The sequence below is a fragment of the Taeniopygia guttata genome, chromosome 8, assembly GCF_048771995.1.
Source record: "Taeniopygia guttata chromosome 8, bTaeGut7.mat, whole genome shotgun sequence".
Taxonomy (NCBI): domain Eukaryota; kingdom Metazoa; phylum Chordata; class Aves; order Passeriformes; family Estrildidae; genus Taeniopygia; species Taeniopygia guttata.
The window spans coordinates 21,821,519-21,844,011 of record NC_133033.1 but is presented as its reverse complement, the minus strand read 5'-3'; the positions used below and the strand labels follow the sequence as shown (position 1 = coordinate 21,844,011).

Genomic DNA, 22,493 nt, shown 5'->3' with positions numbered 1-22,493 from the left:
ACTCAGGCTTGAATTTGACACAAAAAAGTAGGAAAGTAGTTTTTGTTTATTTTTCCAAGGTAGGTAAATACTTATGTTCAGAAAAACAAACTCAATGAATAATGAAAATTACTTTAACTTCTTGAATACAAAGGATACATATGGGATGTATATATTTTCTCATATGTATAAATGTATCAGTTGAAATTGTAGAAGTTAGTAGGAATTGGAAATGGGTGAGGATTCGCCAGACTCTTTACCTTGAAGTAAATTATTGTCTCAATGTCACTTTTGTGGGTGACTCCAAATGATGTGGAAGAAAAATGGTTCAAAAACAGGAGAAAAGTGCTGAATGCTAATTTGCTTACTCCAGAGCTGAATGGAAAAGGCATTAGGGAAAATACTCTGAATGGGTTTGGCAGCCTGTGCTATAAGAAACATTACCCATAGCACATGCAGACAGAGCAGTTAAGTGTTAATAGGAAACAATACTTTGTTTTTTTTCCTTGAAACTCATCTCAGTAGATATGTTGCTAAGAAGTGTAAATCTGTTATAAGACATAATTATTTAATTAATTAAACATTCTTTGCTGCTACTGACAGCTGGGAAACCATGAGTAAGAGGTAAAACATATCCTCCTGATGCTTGGGAAGCCAGGTGTTTGGGAAGTCAAGGCTGTGTGTTCATGGGCTGGTAGACACAGCAGTGTTGGTGTGAATTGCAGGGCAGCCACCCTTGGAGAATAGATGTGGATCAGAATTTATGGCAGGAATTCATGGCAATTCTGAGCACCTGGCAGTGCCCTGGCAGTCTGTCCTTGCTGCTACATCTCACTTCTGCACTTGGAGCTGCCTCCACTCTTCACCTTTATTCCATTTAAAACACAGGTATGAGTCATGCTGCTGCCAGCAATGGGATTGCTCATTTCCCGTGAGTAAGTCTGCATGGAAATGACACTGACACAAAATGCTAGATTTATTTGCTAGAGACACATACATGTTTATATTACATTTATATTATATATCTGTTTTTATCTGTCTCTTTTCTACAATAAATCAGTGCCACAAGATTGTTTAATAAATATTTACATGAAATATATAAAGAAGGTTATACAAATTAGGTTATATTGACATTGATGATCTGTTTTATATTAATATTTATGCTCTTTGGTTTGCTACAGGTGAATTATAAATACTACATTTCTTAAAGCAAGGTCTATTTTAATAGCAAGTTTTGAGGCAATTTTCCTGGCATATTTTGTGGCAAGCTTGTTTTTGGAGCACAGCTCTACTCAAAAAATTCTGCATTTACAAAAGTGATATCAAATCTGGTAGCATATTGGAGTCTGATGTCCCTGGAAATAAACCAGATCTGGAGCCACAGGAACTTCCAGGAATCACCCAGGGTCGGGTAGTTCAATTGTGGCAAATCTTTCATAAAAGCAATGAGGAACCTCAGTAAGTTAATAAGCTTGCAACTCGTCAGATTTTCCACATGCAGTCATGTAGTACATGTGCAATAGAGTGTATTAATAGTACTCCAATGTAACATTTTCCAAGTGTTTTGTAGTAATACTGGTTGGGTCATGTATTTCTAACAAGTATTAATGTTCCTCAGGGAAGACTCAGAGTATAAGTGCCTTACAGTACCATAAAACGTGGAATAATCAAGTCTGTGAAAGACAGGCCACAGTGAAGCTGACAGGAATACGTGATGCTTGTATATTGTGGAACAGGCATTCCCTCTATTTCAATAAGGACTGGAGGAAATTATTTGGAAGAATATGCATTGTATGCATGAAGCAGAATGTAATTTTACATAATGCACAAATTTCCTACTTAATCAACATGTGGCCATGGGGGGGCTTCTGGAACAGAAAAAACCTCAAATAGCTGTTGTCACCCCAAAATCTTTGCCCAGCGTCCTTTGCTCCCCTTGTGTTTAATTTCAATAGCACCTGGCTCTGACTGAGTTGTTGGACAGTCAGGGCCATGTTCTTTGCCCCAGAGTTTGGAGAAGGAGATGATGGGATGCCACATGGGTACCATTCCCATGAGTTAGTCTTTTGGTGAGAACATCCTAGACTGTGAGCCTGACTTGTGGCTGAGACTGAAGAATTGTGTCTTGACAACGTTTGACTAGTCTGCATGGTGTTATTTAGAGAAATAGCCAAAGCCATAGTTTAAAGATGCAGCCAGTTAAGAGAAGTTCTGGTTGAACATAATTTATTTCCATTGATGGACCACAGAGGCAAGGTTGATTTTTCCTTTTATAAGAACTGCTACTGTTCACATGTCTTTAACTGATGGCAGTATTACCTGCCTGTCATTACAGGTAACAGCCAGTGCTGCTGTAAATGATGGAAGGTGTAGCTTAATAGCCCAACAATATCTTTAAATTTCAGCCCCAGACTCAGTCTGATATCTGACCTTGCCCAAATTTGTACCCAAAGTTTGACACTGTCCCCTGCTGCAGGAATGCCCAATATATCCTTACTCATAGACATTTTTCCTGCTTTGTCTGCAGTTAAGGATGCTTTGGGGCAAGGCTGTGTGTGAAAGCATGGATCTGCAGGTTCACATCTCCTGTGACTGTATGTCATAGCAGTCTGTTGTCACCTGCCCTGTGGTGGTTCCTGAGCTCTGCAACACCAGAGCACCATCCTAACTTAGAGGGAAACATTCCTCACAGCCCTGGAGCTACAAAATCTTTTAAATCAGGGACTGAAATATTTTGTTCTGTTAAAACTTCATACACACACACTTATACCCTACATATGATGATTTACAAGAACAACTTATGTTTTACAGATTGCATGAACTTCCAAGTATAGTTTAATATGGAAAAATTTCAGTTAATATCATAATCCATGTAATGGATTAACATCTGGTTCTGATTTCCCAAACCCCAGCTTCCAAACTCTTCAGAAATTAATGGGAAAGTCAGTAGACAGCTTCAGCACAGAGTGTAGTATTAATTCTTCATGTCTGTTTTATTTTACTTTATTTAGACTTGAAAGATATTCTGTCTTACTGGCATGAGTTCAGAGATCTCCCCTCATCACCCATGAATGGGAACCACATCACTCATATATTATATTATACATCCTCATATATTATAACTCAAAAGAGAATTTTGAGAGAGAACAGCCAGAGAAATTCAGCCCAGTCCATGTCATGAGTTGTATAAAACAGTTCTTGTACTTTCCACTGGTATGACCTTTTGTTGTTATTTATGACCTACTTGTTAATTGAGATACTTTAATCAGAGGATTTAGAATTTATTGATTAATAAATTCTGTGTTTCACAGCTGAGCACTTCACTAGGGCTGCAGCCATGACCCAAGCTGGAGGCATGTGCCCCTAGGCTGTGAGACAGCCCTGGCTGTCCCAAGCTGTGCAGAAAGGTGCCTGCATTGGGTCCTGCACATGGGCTGGAACTGGAGTGCCTTCATCCCCTCAGTAAATCAAAACCTATCACACACTGATTCAAAGCACTCCCAAATAAATGAGCCTTTCAGCTGGTGTCAATAGGATTTCTAGTTTCTTTCCCATTCCTCAGCATCCTTGGGTCCCCAGAGAATATAATCAGGCACAGGAGACTGTAACAATCAAGGTTTGGAGATTATGTAATATCCAGGCACAGCCTTGAGGAGTCATGTTTGCTGACATTAGGTTGACTACAGCTTTATGGTCATTTTACACATGACAGCACGTCAAGTGTGTAAACCTTGCTGGAACAGGAGATTGCCTATGACTAGCTGCTGTGAAATGGAAATTATTTGTCTGTATCTACGTGCACTGAGAATCATGGCTATTGTTTCCTAGTCATTGCCATTTCTCAAACTTCTTTTCTAATTTAGTGTAATTTTGTAGTGGAGACAAGACATTAAAGGAGCTCACAGCGCAGGTGTGTGTCAGATCCCCACTTCATCAGTGCCCCCCATCAGCCTCCCATCAGACTGAATGGGCTTCACCTTGAGAGCACAGATCATATTGTATTTTCCTAACTTCAGTAGAATTCATTCCAAGGAAAATCTGTGCTACTGCAGAGGGAAATATTACCCAAGGTTGCTTAGGGTAATAGAAATGAGCTGTCACTGATGTGATTTCTGGTAGACAATCTGTGGATTCAGGTACCATTTAGGAGAACTGGTGTAGTGTCTGAGCCCTTGGGTTCCTGTGCTTTCAGGGTAACTGTATAGAATATAACAGATGTGCTAGCCTGGCCCTTGCATCACAACAGTTTGGTAAAAATGATTATGCCTGTTCTCATTTATCAGACTTAACAAAGCTATATAGTTTGTGGTGTAGTTAAATTTTAGTATAGTAATTTAAGTATGGCTTTTAAGCATAGTTTTGCACAAGTTAACTACATTTTGATTTAAACTAGCATAGAAAAATTGAAAATGCTTTGACCTATTTTTTTTGACTGAAATCAAACGTTCCTGTATGGTCCATAACTTGACCACTCTGTGTGTCACAAGAAAACCAGAAATGTTCCATTTTAGTTTTTTGTTATATTCTATTTCATATGACTTGAAGTGCAGTAAAGATTAGGATAAACAGACCTTATGCAATATAACATCCAAGTACAGAACATTTTATAAGACAAAAGGAACAAAGACTCCCACTGAAAACCTGCCGGTGTCAAATAATCATTTATTTTGCTGTTGTTGACTTGTCCCTGCCTTAATGACAGGGGCTTAGCTACAGGAAACAATATTCCAACAAATGCTTGTGAAACCCTGTATAATTCCTGTCACATCAAAAGCCTGTGTGGAACTGTGTGCTTTTGGCTTCAGTGCTCTTTTTTTCTCTCACATACAGAAACAATACATGAGGAAGTATTTATGCTTATCAAGAAAGAAGGCTACTTTGATTTGCAAACACAGCACATCAATGAATTCTAAACTGCAGGTCTGAAGTTTCGGTGAATTTCAGGGCTGATGTCAAATATTGTGCTCAAGAGCTTTTTCATCATGCCCTCCATGTTCCTGTGGTAGCTGCTTGTGAGGTTTCGGATGGCTTCTGTTGTTTGCTCTTCTATTTTGGCAGAGAGGTTACCTTGGGAGCCCATTACCTGAAAAGCAGAAGAGCTCTGAGCAAAATGAGAGGCTATATATAACCATGTTTATTGTACTTTTCTTCATTATGTAGCACAAGCATTACACAAACATATCACAGTGCTTCCAAACAGTGAGGGTTTGATCTGGGTTCAACTGTAGGCAGAAAAACAGGATTAAAGGCAACTCTCATATGCTCATTAGCAATGGGAATCTCCCTATGTAATGAAAGTTTCCCAGCTCACTATGGGAAAAACATTGTGTATGTTTTGTCTTTTACATGGCTCATTTAAATTTGTTTTCTATTTGAATGACTAGGCAGCTAAGTTCTATCAGTGTGTGCCTTCGTTTGGCCTCCCTGAGAATGCCTGTGAGTGCAGCTAAGGAACAAACATGGAAAAACCTTCCTGAAAATGCATAATTATAGTTTTAGAGTACTTGAAATGTCTTCAGCAGTTAGTGATGTATAACCCTCAACAGGCCTCAGACAAGGTCTTTTAATGTTACATTTTCTTATCTGGCGAAATACCAGACAGCTTCTGGCACAGTTAATACCAGGACATTCGGTTAGAATTTAATTGACTCTAGACTCACTGAACATTTTAGCAAGGTTATGTTATAAACAGATGCACACGTTCCAAATCTGTGACTTTGCTCCCTCCTCCCCCATTGCCCCAACATCCCTCGAATTCTTCCCTTATGGAAAAGTCCTTCAGATACTAGCAGAGAAATTGATTTCCAGCTAAAGAATTCCATGTGGAGAGAAGAAGACATTTCTGCATGCTGGCAGAATAAAAAAGGAATAAGTAAAATATTGTTCTTGTTCCTGCCACGGTTCTCTGGGGTGAGCTAGCAGGTGGAGCTAACCTGTGGTACATTAGTGGGGTACCTAGAGCATGACCAGAAACAAGGGAGGGGTCATTAACTCTATTTTCCGTGTGGTTTCCGTGTGGTTTCAGCCCAACTTAGTCCTTAAAAGAAGGAAAAGCATATTTTGCATAGGTCACCTTCCCCGTTCTGTTTATCAGTACCTGGCAACATAATAAGACATTTGCCCATAATCCACATGTACACCATTTTCCAATTTGGAAGAAATGTAGGTTATAGACATAATAAGTATTGGGAAAAGATTATAGTTTTCTATAATAACTATTTTTAGCTGACATTTTATTTTAACTTCTAGAAAAGTTGCAAGGGTTGCGTGTGGGAAAGGTTGTACAGCTTAGACCAGATTTATGGAACTGAATTTTTCCACTGGGGAAAGTAACCTTCTTGAGATCCCAGAGGATTGCATGTTATCCAGCACATCTGAAAAGCATCAAGAAAAGTATTATAATTTTAAGAAGAGCCTCTGCAGACCTGCTTTCTCAGCTCATGCTAATGTCATTTGAGATAGTAAACTCTTACTCTTCTATGTGTTTTTCCCTCTCTTCTTCAGCTTCTGAATTTGAGGCCCTTTTTCTCACAGAATGCAGGCAATGCTCTGCTTAGTTTATGATTTCTGCTGACCTTGAAGGTTTTCCCCTTATTTTTCCCATATAGGTTTTATGCTAATGTAATTTCAAAGCTGCTAAAATATTACATTGGCTCAGAAGCCACAAAATTCAGAACTAGACTGCACATCTCCAGAGTTGGGTGACCTCAGACAATGAGTGAAAAAACAATTGATTTGAGATCCAGGCAAAAAAAAATTGCATGTTTTGAAAAAAGATTTTGCATATTGTCATTATAACCTCAATCTTTATTTTTATGTTGCTGTTCTTAATTCTGGATAGATATGAAGCCTCTCATAGTATGAGAAAATTTGTTCCTGTTTGGATAAAAGTGGCACAAAGTAGGAGAAAGAATGGCATTAGAGGAGACTGTGACAGAGAATTAAAAATACTTGTGTTTAAATGCCCGAGAAAGTCAACTGAACCAGGCATCAGAGCTCCCTCTGCGCTGGCTTTGCTGGAGCTCCCAACTGCCTTCCAGACACAGGTTAATAATGATGCCATTTGTCTGGGTGGGTGAATGTTCGACATTTTGGGGGTCAGGGAACGTGGAGGAGGACTGCAATGATCATGTATAACATGCTGTCATTTGAGGAGCAATATGTGCTTTGTCCTGCTCGTGTGAAATGTTCTGTCAACAAATTGTGGCCTTTCCCTGCAGCTTTAATTTGGTTGTGATGAAAAAACGGAGTTCACAAAGAAGTAACATCTTTACTCTTCTGCTATCAAGACCTAGAACAAGAAGTCTGGCTTGACTGAAAAGGTGAACAAATGTTAGAGGTGTTTATACTTTATTTTGGTGTCAGTAAACAACTGAAACTGTACATTTGAGACATTTCTATCTGGCCTGTCTTTGTGACAGTGTGTCTGGGGGTTAGCAGGGTATGATACCAACACTTTGTGTGTATAGATGTTCCTATGGCTTGTGAGCCCTGCTGGAAAATGTTTTATGTGAAGTGTGGCTGAAATGACAGGTTGGTAGAACAGATTTTGTTTGACCTCATGATACAACCTGGGGGAGAAAACAAGACCAAGAATATAAGAGGAAAGTCACCTGGTAAAAAGAGAATGGTTTGTGAATTTAATGGAAATACTAAAGAAAAATGCAAGATACTATAAACATATTAAACAGCTTTATTCAGATAGGAAAATATCGAGTCGGACCACTTTTGCTATAGAAACAATGAAAAACTCCAAAGTTTTGGTGACTTCAGTTGACAAGGGATGTGGTCTTATATGTAATGAAAAGAGACAGCTAAAGTGGAACAGAAATGGAAAGAAACATTTTAAACTTTTGCTTTTACTGACACATCCACCTTTCTGAATCCTCCAGTTTCAAGACAGGAACTAGGTCTGTCTGTGGTTATAGAAAAAGGACCCAAAATATTTTCCTTAAGGGAAATAATATCTTCAAAGCATAAGCACGAACCAAATATGGAATCTGGACCATTTTAGTGGTGAATGTCCTCAATTTCTTCTACAAATGCATTCAAAGCCTGTGAAAAAAGTCCAAATGAAGCATGTAGACACTGTAGATGATACCCCTGTGTTTCATCAGTATGACTACACTGGTTTGCAGAAGTCTCCAGGTAGTACTCTTGGAAACAATTTGGTTTACCATTGAGCATTTGGTAAGACAAAAGAACACATGCAGGTTTCTTACTTACATTTGTTTCCTTGTTTCTAAATTCCTTCTCCCGTTGTAGTCTGTAGTGGTCTATCTCGGCTGTGGCTTCTTCCTTGGCCTGCTTCAGCCTTTTACCCTTTCCTAGAGGGGGAAGAAAGAGGCATTTATTTCATACCTTCCCTGTATCCCCAAAGATGAAGCTCTCCACATCAGAGATTGTAGCTGCCATAGCAGAGCACTGACTTTGCTGAAAGTCTTGTCCATTGGATTTATTTGCACAAGAATGGTCAGAAGAGATGAAGTGATTTACTTAAAACACTTTTTGACTGCTAGCCAGTCATGCAAGTACCCCTCCTCTGAGACCAGCTTCCTGTGCAGAAGCACACATCAGGTGAAGAGCTTCTTGGTTTGCTGACAACAGAAGTCTTTCTGCAAGTAGACATCTTCCCACAACACAAATGCATTTTTTTCCAATCACAGCCTGGTGTTTAAATAAATATCTATCTTTTCTTCATCAGCAATATTAGCAGCCAGATAACAGATTTTAGTTGTCACGGATGGGAAAAGATGTTATTCTGTAAGATTTCCTGTATTGATTGGTTGCCAGAATCCCTTCATCCCACACCAACTGGATTCTGCTTAGAGCTGGCAGATATCCAAAATAATGCAAGATGTCTTAACCACTACCAAACTGAGTTGCAACTTTCAGGGTTTGTCTTTTCTTCCCCCACCCTTTTCTACCAACCTTTGTTAAATGCTGAGTGATTAAGAGAAGGAGGTCAATTCTTTGCCAGTGCACAGAAACCATGAAAGGGATTAATTTTTTTTTAATTTTTAATTTTTTTTTTCTTTTCATTTTAAACATGAAGGTGATCTGTAAGGTGACACTTGGGATGTACTGGAAACTAGACCCTTCCTCCTCACCAGGCTTGCTTACATAGCTAATTTTGTTTGCTGGGTATAGTTTGTTTTAGGTAAAACGCTTTGGGCTTGTCGAAACAAGAGCATGTAAGTCATTGCAGGACTGGACATAAGGTCCTTCCTGGATCTAGTAGGGCTGTCATGTAAAGAATAAGGGTAAATGGTTTGATGGAAACGTGATGTTTAAGGTTTTACATGAAGGAGCTGGCGAGCGTGTCATAAACCCCCTATGGGCTTCTCTGTCATTTATAAAATCAGTAAAGTTGCATGGATCTCCTCAGGATTCTGCTACACTGCCTTGTGAGGAAACAGTAATTTTCTAACTGTAAACCTCTTGCATGGAATGTTGGTATGCTATACTTGAGACATCAGCTGATGCTGATTTTTGGGGTCTCTTTCTGCTGTACAGCTAGAATTTTAGGACTGGGGGGAATAAGGTTGCTCGCTTTTCTTAACAGAAGTATCTTCAGTGACTGAAAAATTGCTTAGTTGCTTAAATTAGGATATCACAAGAATGTGAGAGTGGTGGCCTAGGCAGCTGAAAGAGCCATTTTGATCTCTTGTGGCATTTGTGGCACATTGATTTATTTACTTATGGTAACAACCTATTTAACACCTCTGAGCAAGCACAGAAGACAGAAGATACCTTTCCTCCTTTCCTGAAATCCTAGGTAACATTCTCTGTCTAGGCTAGGAAGACGAACGTAAATATTTTGGTTTGGTTACATCTGAGCTGGGCTTCTCAAGCCTTACCAGGTGTGTCATACAGCAACTTGCTTCCACTGTACATGGCATAATAAGGAAGGTGAAACTTGGGAGGAAGACTGCTTTAATACACCCGAGATTCAGCAAGAGCCTGGGTAAACTACCTGATTCATCAGGAAATTACTTCTCCAGCCAATTGCTCCTTCCAAAATAATTATCTGCAGATGGGTGAGTAGAAGCAGAGAGATGCACAAAATGGGAATGACATTTTAAGACTTGATTCCTGGACTGTTGGCTTATTGTGGAACATTGAGGTGACATGTACACAGGCTTTTAACAGGAAGGAGCAGCCTACTGAGGAACTAGATAGCTTCATTGATTCCCAGCCCATCAGTGCAGGGCTCTTGTGTGTGGGAAATTATATTTCTCAGAGTCCTTCTCCCATTGAGCACTGTGCGTATGCATAAAGTGGAAAGAGGCTGTTTTAAACCTTGTGGGTACTTTTCCAGAGTTTGTATTTGTTTGAAAAAGGCTGATTTCACCCAGCTTCTGCCACTCACTGTCTGAAGTGTTGGGACCAGGATGAGTGAACTGACAGATCCGTGTAAGAGCCTGACATAAGTCTGGACAACAAAATTTGGAACCAGGTTCAGGTCTGTATTTTGAAGTTTCCCTTATTCTCCTCTCCAAATTTGGAGCTGATCAGCCTTTTGTAGAGTTTCCACTCTGTAGGAGTGGAGCCGGAGGGTGATTCTCTGGAGCTGGCAGTCAGAGGGAGTGACTATAATGAAGCTTTGCCAATTTCACCAGCTGAGGAACTGGATCTCTATAGCAAATTAAATTATTTCAAAATCAGTGGGATTTTAATTTCAAATTCCATCTGGGGGGCCATCTGTAGTAAATATGTTGCATATTTGGCCACCAGATAGATAAATATAACCACTTAAAACACACAAAATAGAAAGAGATTAACTATAAAATAACAGTTCAGTTGCCTCTGACAATGTAGATGGTGAACTAAAAAGTATATATATACACATGTGTCAGCTCTTGACAGTGCTCTGGAGTAAGCACAATACATAGGGTGTCACTGTGGCAATACATAGGGTGGCAGCCATTTCATTTCTCTATGATGCCTTTAGGATTGGCACAGCAGGAACCTGCTGCTTCCTATTTAATTAAGTGGAAAAGCTGTGAGTAAATTACTGCTAGTCCAACAACGTTGTGGACAGAATCGGCAACTGCCAACATATGCGCTGGTGCATATGCTGCACCTGATTAAGTTAAGCAGAAACTAGAGCTTAACCTGCTGTTCCACTAGGGACAAACCAAAATTAATTAATCAGTCTGTTGTTAACCACTTGTCTGCTACTGTAGTCGTGCAATACAGGACTGCCTTTTCAAAGCCTTACTGATCTGCTGGGCTGGGTTCTCTGCAGAGCACAGCCAAGCTGAAATCAACCCTTACACATTGAAAGGTGGTGGAGCACTGAAATTCAGCCAAAATCATGCAAAAAGAGGGCAAGAAGTGCAGGAGGATAGGAAAAGCAGCCTAGCCCTTTGATATTTCATCAGGATCATAGAGATGAGGTACAGAAAGTCCCAAGTTTGAAGAGATTTTACCACAAAGGTCATGCTGTGGGGGCCAGGATTGCTGCTGGCTCTCTGTTTCTCCTTCCATCCTTGAAGAGAAGCAAAGCAGCAGTGCTGGGCCTGGTTTCCTTGTCCACAGCCTATAAATTTTTAGGCATCATTTTAAATTGGCCAAATTTTAAAAAACTTGCTGTGATCAGTCTGTACCACATAGGATTTTCTTGCCTAACATGGGAAGGTGTTATTAGCATGGAGAAAGGCTGTATTCTTCTTTCTAGGTATTTCTTTGATGTTAATGAAACATTTTGCTCTGGTTAGATCCGCAAGAATTGGTGTCTTCTAGGTTGGAGTTTTTTAGGTCTTGTAGGAAAGACAGTAGGAGTCAAAAACGTTGCATTCTAATTTGTTCAAACACTAAGTTATCTTACTTTCCAAAAACTGCAATGCTAAACTTAGAGTTTTGTTTTCAAACATATAATTTAGGCTTCTAGCTGGATTTCTGCATAGAAATCAAGTCATTTGAAGAAGTTGCCAAAAAATAACAATATTTTCTTAAAATAGAACCATTCCAGTTGTCTTTGCTAAATTGTCTGGAAAATGGGATTTGGAGATCTGCATTGTGAGAAAACTATTTTGTACTTTTAATAAAATAGAATAGAGGCAGCTGAGCATAATATATAGCTTTCTCAGTAGATAAAATATGTCTTGGATATTATCCAAGAGAGTGCCATGGATATAATTCTGCTTACAATATCTTAGTTTGATTAACATTTGGTTTTAATCTGATTTTCTATAATCTTTCATCTGAGTTTTCTTTTTATTAGGCATGAGAAATTCAAGGGAAGATATAAAAATCTATAGGAAAATGAGTTTTGCTAAGCCCAGTGTGCATGACACATTTGTTTCCCTTGTTTTACCCAAAAGGATTTTCAGGAATTGTTGTCTTGGTGCTGACAATGCTCGGTTATTTCTGGGATTCAAATGGTGCATAAAGTAAAAATGATAGCACTATGTTCAAATGGTCAAAGGACTGCAGACTGGTTTGGCTTGTGTTTAATCAATCTAATAATTATAGCCTTGCATTCGTTCATTTAAATTTTTAAAGTATTAATAATTTTTCAGGTATAAATTATATCAGCTAATGATATCATGTCAGGAAAAAGGGTATTGAGTAAGAAGTAAGACAAAGCATGTATAGAGGAGCTTTAGCATTATATTTTTGCTTTGTTTTGTGTGTGTCAATATAATTTTATTCACTAATTTTTTCAGTTACTTCAAGTGGCTTTTGCATTACCAACAACTGCACATATGTCAGCAAAACCTAGGCCCATTAACTGTTTATATACAATATTATGTGTGTTCACACTACATTTTGATTGGTTATGTGAGTATCAACTGTAAACACGGAAGGCTTTGCATCAGGGTAGTTTTGTTAGTCACATTTCCTTGCAAATGCCTTTCCCTGGTGTGTCCCATGAGAAGCTGCCAGCTGATGTCCCAGTGCCAGCACAGCAGCCGGACCCATCGGTGCAGGGGCGTTGTGCAATGCCTGCTTGGGGTGACAAAGGAGGTCACAGGGCTGGGAGGGTTCAGTGCTTCCCCTGGCAGCCCAGACCTGCAGAGTGCAGGCTCTGAGCAGCAGCTGCTGATCCCAGCTGCTGCTGGGTGGATCTGAGCTGCCCATTCTGGGGTGAAGCAGCACCTCCCTCCTTGCTCCACCCAGCTGTACATGCACAGGTCAGCCAGCTGCACTGCACAGATCTGTTGCATTTCATGCATTGCCTTTCAGCTTGGCTTTTATGGCCAGAGACAAACTGCAATCCTTTGTTTTGATCTAACTGCTGAAGTAATCCCAATTTAGAATAGCCAGATTTGCCTCTAAAAGAATCCCTTTTGCCCTTGTCTCAATGCTGGCATAGTTATCTAAGGTGGTGCAGTGGCAGTGCTATGAAAAAGACTTAAATTAGGCACAACATGGAAATTTAAATTTTGTTTTGTAGCTTCATTGCAAACTTCTTGCAATGTTGAATATAATGGTTGTCTAGGTTGAATATAATTATGCTGGTAGATTACCTATAATGCTTGGTTTAGAACAAAATCCAGGGTGGATTTATTTAAACAGTTTGCCCTTGATCTGCTAATTTTAGAAATTCTAGAGGTTTTTCATAGAATCACACTGAAGTGCTAGAAGAGGCTAGAAGGAGCCTATAGGATATACTCCCTGATGAAAGCAAGGGCAGCTTGATTAGGGCCATATCTGGGGGGTTTTGAATGTCTCTGAGAATGGAGATTCCCCAGCTCTGGGCAGCCTGTTCCTCCCTTGCAGTCACTGGGTTGTTTTCTTATGTTTAAATTTGTGTTTTGAAATTTTAATTTTCCTTAATAATTTTTATAAATTAAAAAAAAAAAGTGATCTTAAAAGTAATAGAAAAGAAAGCCATAGTGGTTATATATTTTTACTCTGAATAATTTTACTGATAGCAAAATTCTTAATAGCTATTATTTCCGTAGCTGGTTAATAACTCCTACTAATGTGTTAGTGTTGAGGTAAACACTGCTACTGGTTTAATTCAAGTTTCTGACTCAGAGGGGTCTGAAGATACTTTATCTGTAAGAAATCCTGTTCTTATCACAAGCACTCCAATTGAGGCTGAGGTGATGACAAGGGAGTGTGTCTTTTGCAGAGTAGAGCAAATGCATCCATAACTGTGTCTGGATTCTGCAAGTCATTCATCTCTGGTCATCACTTTTATGTTATAATTATTCTTTTCATTTTTGGAGTTCCTTTATTTATGAAATATTTTGGAGTTCCTTTATTTATTTATTTCTGACCGTTACAGAAAAAGCTAAAGCGACTCTTCTGGTTTTAAAAACAAACATAAATGAAATTAAAGCAACAACAACAAAAAACCCCAAACCCAAAAGTAATCTGCTTCAAGCTAAGACCTAATTCTGCAGTCTGTGTTCAGGTCAAACTCCTTCTCCTTCCACTGAGGCTGTGCCTTTCCAGGTTGTGTGCTGTCTTGCTTTGAGGGAGCCGTGTGTTTCCTCTGCCCTACATGACAAGGGGAAAAGCATCCCTCCCAGAGCTCCTAGCTGGCCTGTGTAAGAGGTCAAAACACTACTTAACTATCCCTTGCCTTCAGGTTTCTGCCTGAGGGAGTTCTGTTTTATGAAGGTGGGATGATTTGCTTTAATCTCTATTGTGTTTGCATGGCACAGGCAGTGCCTGGGTGCTTAGGGAGGGAACTTGCCTTTCTACTTATTTTGTGTGCTGCTGTACAAATTGACACGTCACACTAAAAATTAATGAGCACACAACAATGCTGATTCATGTGTAGAAGGGATATGGAAACTACACAAATTATTCTGTTTAGCCTCCATTCCTCCCTGTAAAACAAAATATATTCCTTTAATCGTGCTCTTGCTCCACATGACATCATTGTCATCCATTTTCTTTGCATTCTGCTGCTGGTTTCTGAAACAAGATCACTCCAAAAAACAGTATTAATGTTTCAATGCTAGTGCAGGTCAATGACTCATGTGGCTGTACCTGCACTCAGGAGAATAATTACTTGTACCATGTAATAAAACTTCTGTTAATGATCTATTACAGTACTGAGAGTGCTCACAGTTTTACTGTGACTTTGATTACTGTCAGGGTGCTGAAGTCTTCCCTTAGTTTTCATATAATTTTTTGAAGCTCAGCTTCAATTAGGAGACAAGTTACTGGATTTTGCAAGTAAAGAGGAACAGTGAAGAATCTTAGCAAGACCTATTAAGAAAAATAATAGGTTTGGAGTTTGGTCCTTCAGAGCTAGCAGCCAAAGGCATGTAGGATTTTAATTTAAGTAGCAAGGCAGTAATGGCATTATCAATATTGAGCTAAAGGAAGAACAAAAAGGATGAATATAACAAAGAAAATATTTTTAATGTAATGAGGCACAAATACATGTAGGCACACCTGGGATTTTAAGCAAACTCTGAATGTTCAGGTTTGAGTTAATGCCTGCCTGAAGTCAAGGCACAGCACTCGTGCATGCATACAGATGAAATAACCTTTTTCTGTGAGCTACTGTAATTCTGAAGGGCTTGCACTTGAGAAGTACAGTAAAACCAGGCCAACTACTTACTTTTTTTGGCTTCCTCCAGTTTGTCCTTGGCACGTTTTTCTGCCTGCAAAAGCTGCTGGATTCCCTGAGACTGGCTGGTCATGCTGATTGCTGGGGCTGCTGAACTTCTGTGGAGACTGGAACTCAGAGGGAGTTTTATACAGCTGCCAGGCTCTTCCTTGAGTTTTTTGTTCTGTGTGTTATTGCAACAAGCTTCCAGATTGTACCAACCCATCCGGCTGTGCCTGGATTGCTGCTGGGCACACAGGCCTGCGAGTGAGTCAGAAAAACAGCAGCCAGGCTGAAGGGAATGCCCTCCTCTCCTCAGGGTCACAGAGAACTTGAAGTCTCTGATTAACACATTGGGGCAAAAAACAGCACTTCATGTGGCTTGTATTTTAGTAGAGATTTTTTCTTTATTTTTGGCTCTTATTCCTGAAGCAGAATACAGTTAATCTTGTCTAGGAACTGAGGAAAAAAATACTTTCTTGGCATTACCTTTAAATAAAACTTCCCCTCAAAGTGAAGAATCAGGCTCAGTCAACAACTAATTTTGGTTGAACACCAAGAACTATTTGTAGGCTTCTGTTTAGTGTTACTTCTTAACACTACTTATTAGGGGTTTCACTTAAAAAAAATCAATAGGAATTAATTCATTGGAGGCTAAAGTTTAAAGAATCATGTAGTGATTCAGGTATACGCTACCTTGTAATCTGCTGTGATGGAGTTGAGTGGAGATCAGATGGACTGAGAAACTGTGGAATTAGCTCTAAGATCCAGACTCTTGCCAGGTATGAATGGTGGGCTAGGTTTTACTCTCAAGTCATAATGCATACAAAAGTCAAATGAATGCCTGTGCATGACTGTAAATGCACATCCCATTCCCTACAGAAGGAAAGACTGGTTTGTGAGCTACTGCATGGATAAACAGCATGTTCATCTTCTGAATCCTCATTAAAAAACCCGAAAAAGCCCACTTGCTACAGGTACTTAAGCCATTGCATAGCAGAGGGACATGTCACATTGCATAATTAAAATAGATTTATTTTTTGTAACAAAAAAAAAAAACTCGCAGCATGAGTAAAGTATATTTATTACAGGTTCTTGATAGAGCTCTGCCAGGACTGGAGAGCACCTCCTGACATAAATGGTTTTTTTTGTGCTGCAATTTTATATACATAATTTCATATTTATACACATTATATGATTTCTGCATATATTATACATAAAATACATTTATATAAAAAATTATTTGGTGCTCTCTGTTAGTGGTTTTTATTCTAGAGTCCTTTGCTTTCTGGGGCTTCCCAGGGCAGCTGTGTCATGCTGCTACTATGCTGTGCTAGGCTGTTACCTGATCTTGATAAGGAAATGTGTACTACTGCTATGAAGTCTTTTTTTCCCTGCCAAATAGTTGTAGGTTTGTGAGAAAATGGAAGGAGAAGCGTCTTGCCCTATTAGTGTCTTTGGCAGTGCCATGAATGACAGCAGCACTGAGACCTGGAAAAGAAATTTGTTTTGTTTTCTATTCTGTGCTATTGCAAAGTCAAATTTCACTCATGCTGAGTGAAATTTCACATCAACCACTGAGTTTATTTCTTCATCCAGAAGCTGTGTGAGATGCTTGCTCATCTTCAGCACTGAAATCAGAGGTTCACTCTAACTGCAGGACAGCAGACATGGCACTGTTTTTAGAAGATTTTAATGCATAGCCTTGAAGTTTATTTTATTCAGACGCAGAAGAAGTGATGATCAATTCTATAGAAAATGTGGAAACTGTAGGGTTAGGAAGCCATTTGCCACTGTGATTCAACTACAAGTGATATTACTGGCAAAGAAAAGCAGAAGTGGAAAATGAAAGTAAAAAATGAAGAGATCTGGCTTACTTGGGGCAGGAAACTTGCGCTTAGAACTTTAAAGCAGAAGTTACTTAAAAATTAAATAGGAAGTGGAAATGTCAGGCTTGTCTCAGACATCAAAAGTATGACACTTTTCAGGCAAAGGGTCTTGTCAAGCAAATCTCACTGCTGCAAGAAATGTTACAAAACTACGGGCAAATTAAACTGCTTCAGTTTCTGGACTTGGCTGAAAGCATTATGGGTGAGACCCTTTGAATTTTCAGAGCAGTTCTCAATTCTATATTTATAGTATTTGGGCGTCACTAATGATCTGAATTTTGATATTTACAATCTATTAATTAATATTTAACAGAAAATGGTTATATATGATTAATTTTTATGGGAAAAATACACATTCTTCAAGAAACTATAAAGTTCTTCCATTGTGGAAAAAAAAAATATATTCCTTATGCAGATCATTTGAGCTGCACATATCACAGTTCACACTTTTAATATTTTTCTGAATTAAAAAAAAAAAGTCTCAGTTTATAATTTTCCTTGTGGCTGGTTTCCATACAGTGGGGTGGCATGCCATGCTGGCCCTCATGGCATCAGGCAGGTACTAGTGGACATTTGCAGGGGAGAAGATGATAATTTATTTTGGCTGGTGCTTATACACGTTTTGTTAGACTCCACATGATGTACTGCCACTTAGAAGTAATTTCAAAGCTTGTCTGATGATGTTGGTGATGACCTCAGACTATGCATAGCACCTCTATATAGCTCATCTCATGGATAATTCATTAAAATAAAGTAGGTTAAGCCATGGACTGGCCAAACAGGCTCCTACTTCATCACACAAACCAGTAGGAAACTTCTCTGTGTCGTAGTTGCTGGCTTTCTTTCCAAGTCAGCTCCAGACTAATTTAATTAGAAAAGAGAAGCTGATGTGGTGACTGGTGATGGGGGCAGGAGAGGTGTTACCAAAGCAAGAGAGGGCAGAGAAAGGTTTTTTTTTTTTTTTTTTAAAGTCTCCTTTTTCTTCTCAGCATTTGTCTATCTATCTTGGTCTCCAGAATTTTCTGGTTATCCCAGCTGACAGAAAGGGAAAAATGGGCTCAGTTCTGGCATTCTTACTCCTTCAAAGAAAAGCTGTAGAACAAGAGCTCTTGAAGAGTGTTACAAGGGATAAGAGACCTGCTGAGCTCTCCCTGCTGACCCACAGCTTGAACAGCAGAAACACTCTAAATCAGGCATTTTGAGTTTAGATGCAGGCTGTGCAGCTGCTGTTTTATCTCTGCAGTGGGAAGGCCAGGGCCAGTGGCTGAATTCATCCCAGGTAATTCAGATTATTTGGAAAAATCTGCTTGCTGTAACTCAGATTGAGCCTTTTCTAGCACGAGTTTACCACCTTCTCAATCCACCTACTACTGAGCAGTAAGGGTAGTGCTTTGGCATCCTTTTTTTGCAGTTTAAGTGTGCACAGACTCTCCTGTATGTAGGAGGGCAGCAGGCAAGAGTTTCCACTGAAATGTGTTTAACAGGAAGGTCTCCCATGCATTGTTTCTGTGGCTGTACTTCCCAAGGCACACACTTTTTAAATCTCTCTTTTTTAATATATTATGAACAGCATTCTTTCCAAATGAGCTGCTATGACTGCCAAATAGCACACTCTGTTCAGGCTGCAACTTCGAAGCAGCGACGTTGATTCACCGATAAAGCCTTAAGATCAGCAGTGTGTCAGGCAGGGCAGATGCCTTGGGTGTTTTCATGGGTCTGTGTGCCTTTTGTTTTGTTGCTCTAGAAAGGCCCAAGCGAGGAAAAGCAGGGTGCACACCTGCATGGCTTCCTGCAGCACGGTGGGGACTGCTCCTTGTGAAAACAGAGCACTTTCTGATGCAGTAGCATCTGTCATGCTGAGAAACAGTGATGGGCTCCTGTTAGCATCAATAGCAAAAGATCTTTGTACAAAAATTGGTAAGTATGCAGTGAAAGCCACCACACATATCTGAAAATCCTGGCCTTTTCTCTCTGAATTATAGAACCCTGTTTGTTTACATTAGAAGAAAAAGTTATGAACTTTGCACTGAAGTTGTAATTATGACTGCAAGCTAAGATTCTTGCTGCAGCCATTTTCTGACACTGACAGTTTCACTCTGTTGACATCACCACAGTTGACCTCAGCAGCCTGAATTTCACCCATCGGCCTGAAAAATATGGGAACAAAAAGGTATGCAGAGATGAATAAATATTAAAATATTGCTCAAGGCAGCTTGCTGCCACACTGTCTGGGTGAGCTTATTGACTGCTGGCCAAGTCTGCAACACAGCCCCAGCTTCAGCTGGTGTAGCACTCTGATGACCCTATATTGAACACATACTTTAAACCAGCTCATATTTTTTCCTAAATTTGGCCTGTGTCTTAATGGACGTAATTTTTTTTTGCAACCATAGGGGATTTCATGTTCAGAGACAGCCAGTGTAAGCTGTATATTTAATTAATTTTCCTGAAGATCTCTTCAACATCCAGGAGAAAAGTTAAGAATAAAAAAATGTCCTTTTCTATAAATCTCACTAGCCATGTGAAAATTCAGGTAGAGCAAATATTCATTTTTAAAAAGTGCAAAAGAAAAAGCAGCAGTAAAAAAGCGACATAGTTTCTGTGTCTGTAACTTCCAGGTTAATTTATAATTTCACTGTCATTATGGTAGTGGTTATTTCCTATTCTCAGTTTATGGTGTGATCATCTCAGCTGGCAAATCCCCACCCAGCAGATCACATACTTCCGCACAGTGGCATGGGGGAAAGAATCAGAATAGCAACAGTGAGAAAACTTGTGGGTCAAGGTATAAAAGCAGTTTTAAAAATGAGGGGGAACACAAACTGATGCAAAAGGAGTCACTTCTCACCTCCCACAAGCAGACTAGTGCCTAGTCAGCCTCCAAAGAGGGCGTACTGAGGAAGGGCCAACCCCAGCTCTGTGGCTGAGCCTGGCAGCACCCCTTTGGTCAGCCCGTGGTGCTGTCCTGGCTGTGCCCACTCCCAGCCTCCTGCCAGCCCTGTGGGGCACAGAGCTGAGAAGCAGAGAAAGACTTAACACCCTGCAAGCCCTGTTCAGCAACACCTCCAGCACTGGTGTGCTATCAGCACCATTTTAGTTGCAAGCTGGCAAGGTGCAGGTTGTGATGAAGCAATAAACTCGATCACAGCCAGCCCCAGCACACAGCTTCATTTGAAGGAGTTTTCTTTCTTTTCCTCAGTGCAACTATTTGCTGTCTTCTTTCCCATCCTTCTGCACCATGATAGTGTCTCCTCCCTTACTACATCTCTCTCTGGGTCTTCACATTGCTGCCTTTCCCAAAAGAAGTTTGTAACATCATCAGTATATTTGTGCACCCAGGCGGGCAGGGAGGGGAAGTGGGGAGCCATGTAAGTATATTTTGAACTGTGTAGGCTAACCAACAACTCATATCCGTGTCACAGCTCAACATTCACTTGACGAAAACTGTGTACTATAACAGAAAAGTTCAGCTCTGTCTCAAATTAGACTTAACCAGACAAACAAAGATACCACAAAGAAAACAGTACAACTTTGCAGCCTAGAGGAGCTGAACCTGTGGTCCTCTGCATTGTACTTAAGTGCTGTTGCTTTGTGTATAGCTTAAGGTTGTTTAATCAATTTCCTAACTTGTAACAAAATTTTAATTTTCTACACAGTCATTTCATTGCATTTCATTCCAGCTCTGAGCCAACACCAGCTTAAACTAAAAGTGAGAAAAAGGAATAAGAATTTCCTTTCTTGTAGTGAAAATATTAATACCTCAATAGGAAGAAGGATGGCTTTATTTGGAAAGGTAAGAGAGAAAAGATGGAATGGAAAAAAAATGAGAAATACTGGCAACCTTCCCCTTAAGAATAGAGTAGAAATTGCTTCAGCTAAAGCAGTCTGTGAATTTTCCTGATGTTATTCTGATACAATTCTGAAGGTGAATAGGGTGTTTTTTTCCTTACTTTATAAAATCAACTTTTAATTAGTGGTCCTAAACACTAACGTGTATATGTATTTATGTTATTACATATGTGTATTGAGATTTAAAAATTTCTACTCCACCACTTTCCAGTGACCTCAAGGATTTTTGGTATAATTAAAAAAAATAAAAATTGAACTTATCCTCCCTTCATAAAAGAAATCAGAACATTAACTAATTTTAGCCTATCCACCACTTTACATCACGTCTCTGGTATTTCTGTTCCTTGTTTCTCTTGCTTGTCATGTGGCTGTGAGAGTAGTGAGTCTTGTCTCAGGCAGTTCCTCATTTTAGAGGGGGAAGGACTTTTATTGCCAAACCTTTGTGCAGTGCACTTTTTCTTTTTTTTTTCCATTATCTTGGTAGCTCGTAGGGACTTGAGTTTTCCTCTGCAGAAGGTAATTCTGCTGGTGAGGATCTCTTTATGTTTTAATGTAGAGCCTCTTACAGGCTTGAGAAGGTTGAGATTCCACGCTTAGTTGTGCTTTTCTTTCCAACACTTCACTAGCCGGTACCGCAGAGCCGGTGAGGCTGAGCACCATTACAGCGCGTTAAACACGGCCGGCAGCGCGGCTGCCGCACGGCTGCGTGCCCGCCCTCCTTCCCCTGCCCTGGGGCTGGGCTGCTGGGAGCAGCAGGCGGGGAAGGCAGGGGCAGGCAGGGAAGGCAGGAGCCCGCAGGGAAGGCAGGAGCCCGCAGGGAAGGCAGAGCCGCGGCTGCGGGCGCCGGGACCCGGCCGGCAGCGGGGCCGCCGCAGCGAAGCGCGGCCCTCACGACACCTCCTTGCAGGAAGGGCCAAGCTCGGTCCCACGCTGTGCTTCAGCCCCGGGCTTGTTCGAAATCCTCGTGGGATGGGAAATAACAGGAGTGGTGATCCAAAGATAAGTCAGAGGTGGTTGGTGTCATTGTCCTGGAAGTGGAATAGAAAAGGTGCATTTCTGACAGCAATTATGAACCTTTGGAGCATGGGCCGCCGTGGGAGAGCTCCGTGTGGGCCTCCCTCACAGTTCCTGTGGGGGAAGTTGGTTCTGATTTCTGTAGCTGTGTCACAAAAGTTCTAGGGGTCAAACTTTGTCTGGGAGAACAAAGAGGAACAAAAGATTTTACAGTAAAATATTTTGGAAGATTCTTG

At 40.1% G+C, this 22,493-nt stretch overlaps 1 protein-coding gene across 2 annotated transcripts; it reads right to left on the bottom strand.

Moving 5' to 3' along the window:
- Positions 1–4,745: 4,745 nt before the first annotated feature.
- On the bottom strand, positions 4,746–15,783 carry ATP6V1G3 (ATPase H+ transporting V1 subunit G3). 2 transcript variants are annotated; one of them, XM_002192664.7, is made up of 3 exons: positions 15,518–15,727; positions 8,206–8,306; positions 4,746–5,062 (listed from the first exon to the last, which is right to left on the bottom strand). In XM_002192664.7, the coding sequence occupies exons 1-3, from the start codon at positions 15,597–15,599 to the stop codon at positions 4,889–4,891; spliced, it is 357 nt and encodes a 118-aa protein (XP_002192700.5). In that variant the 5' UTR covers positions 15,600–15,727; the 3' UTR covers positions 4,746–4,888. The 2 variants fall into 2 exon arrangements, with proteins under 2 accessions (XP_002192700.5, XP_072788735.1); XM_072932634.1 differs by lacking the exon at positions 4,746–5,062 and adding an exon at positions 7,853–8,034 and having other exon boundaries at positions 15,518–15,783.
- Between the last annotated feature and the right edge of the window lie 6,710 nt (positions 15,784–22,493).

Excerpts from the sequence above, each read along its gene's own strand:
- ATP6V1G3 (XM_072932634.1), bottom strand. The coding sequence starts at position 15,731 with ATGGGTTGGTACAATCTGGAAGCTTGTTGCAATAACACACAGAACAAA. Across the intron at positions 8,307-15,517 it reads ACTGGAGGAAGCCAAAAAAA|GAAAGGGTAAAAGGCTGAAG; the intron begins GTAAGTAGTTGG and ends TTCCCCCTCTAG. Across the intron at positions 8,035-8,205 it reads TTAGAAACAAGGAAACAAAT|GCTTTGAATGCATTTGTAGA; the intron begins GTAAGTAAGAAA and ends CTTTTTTCACAG.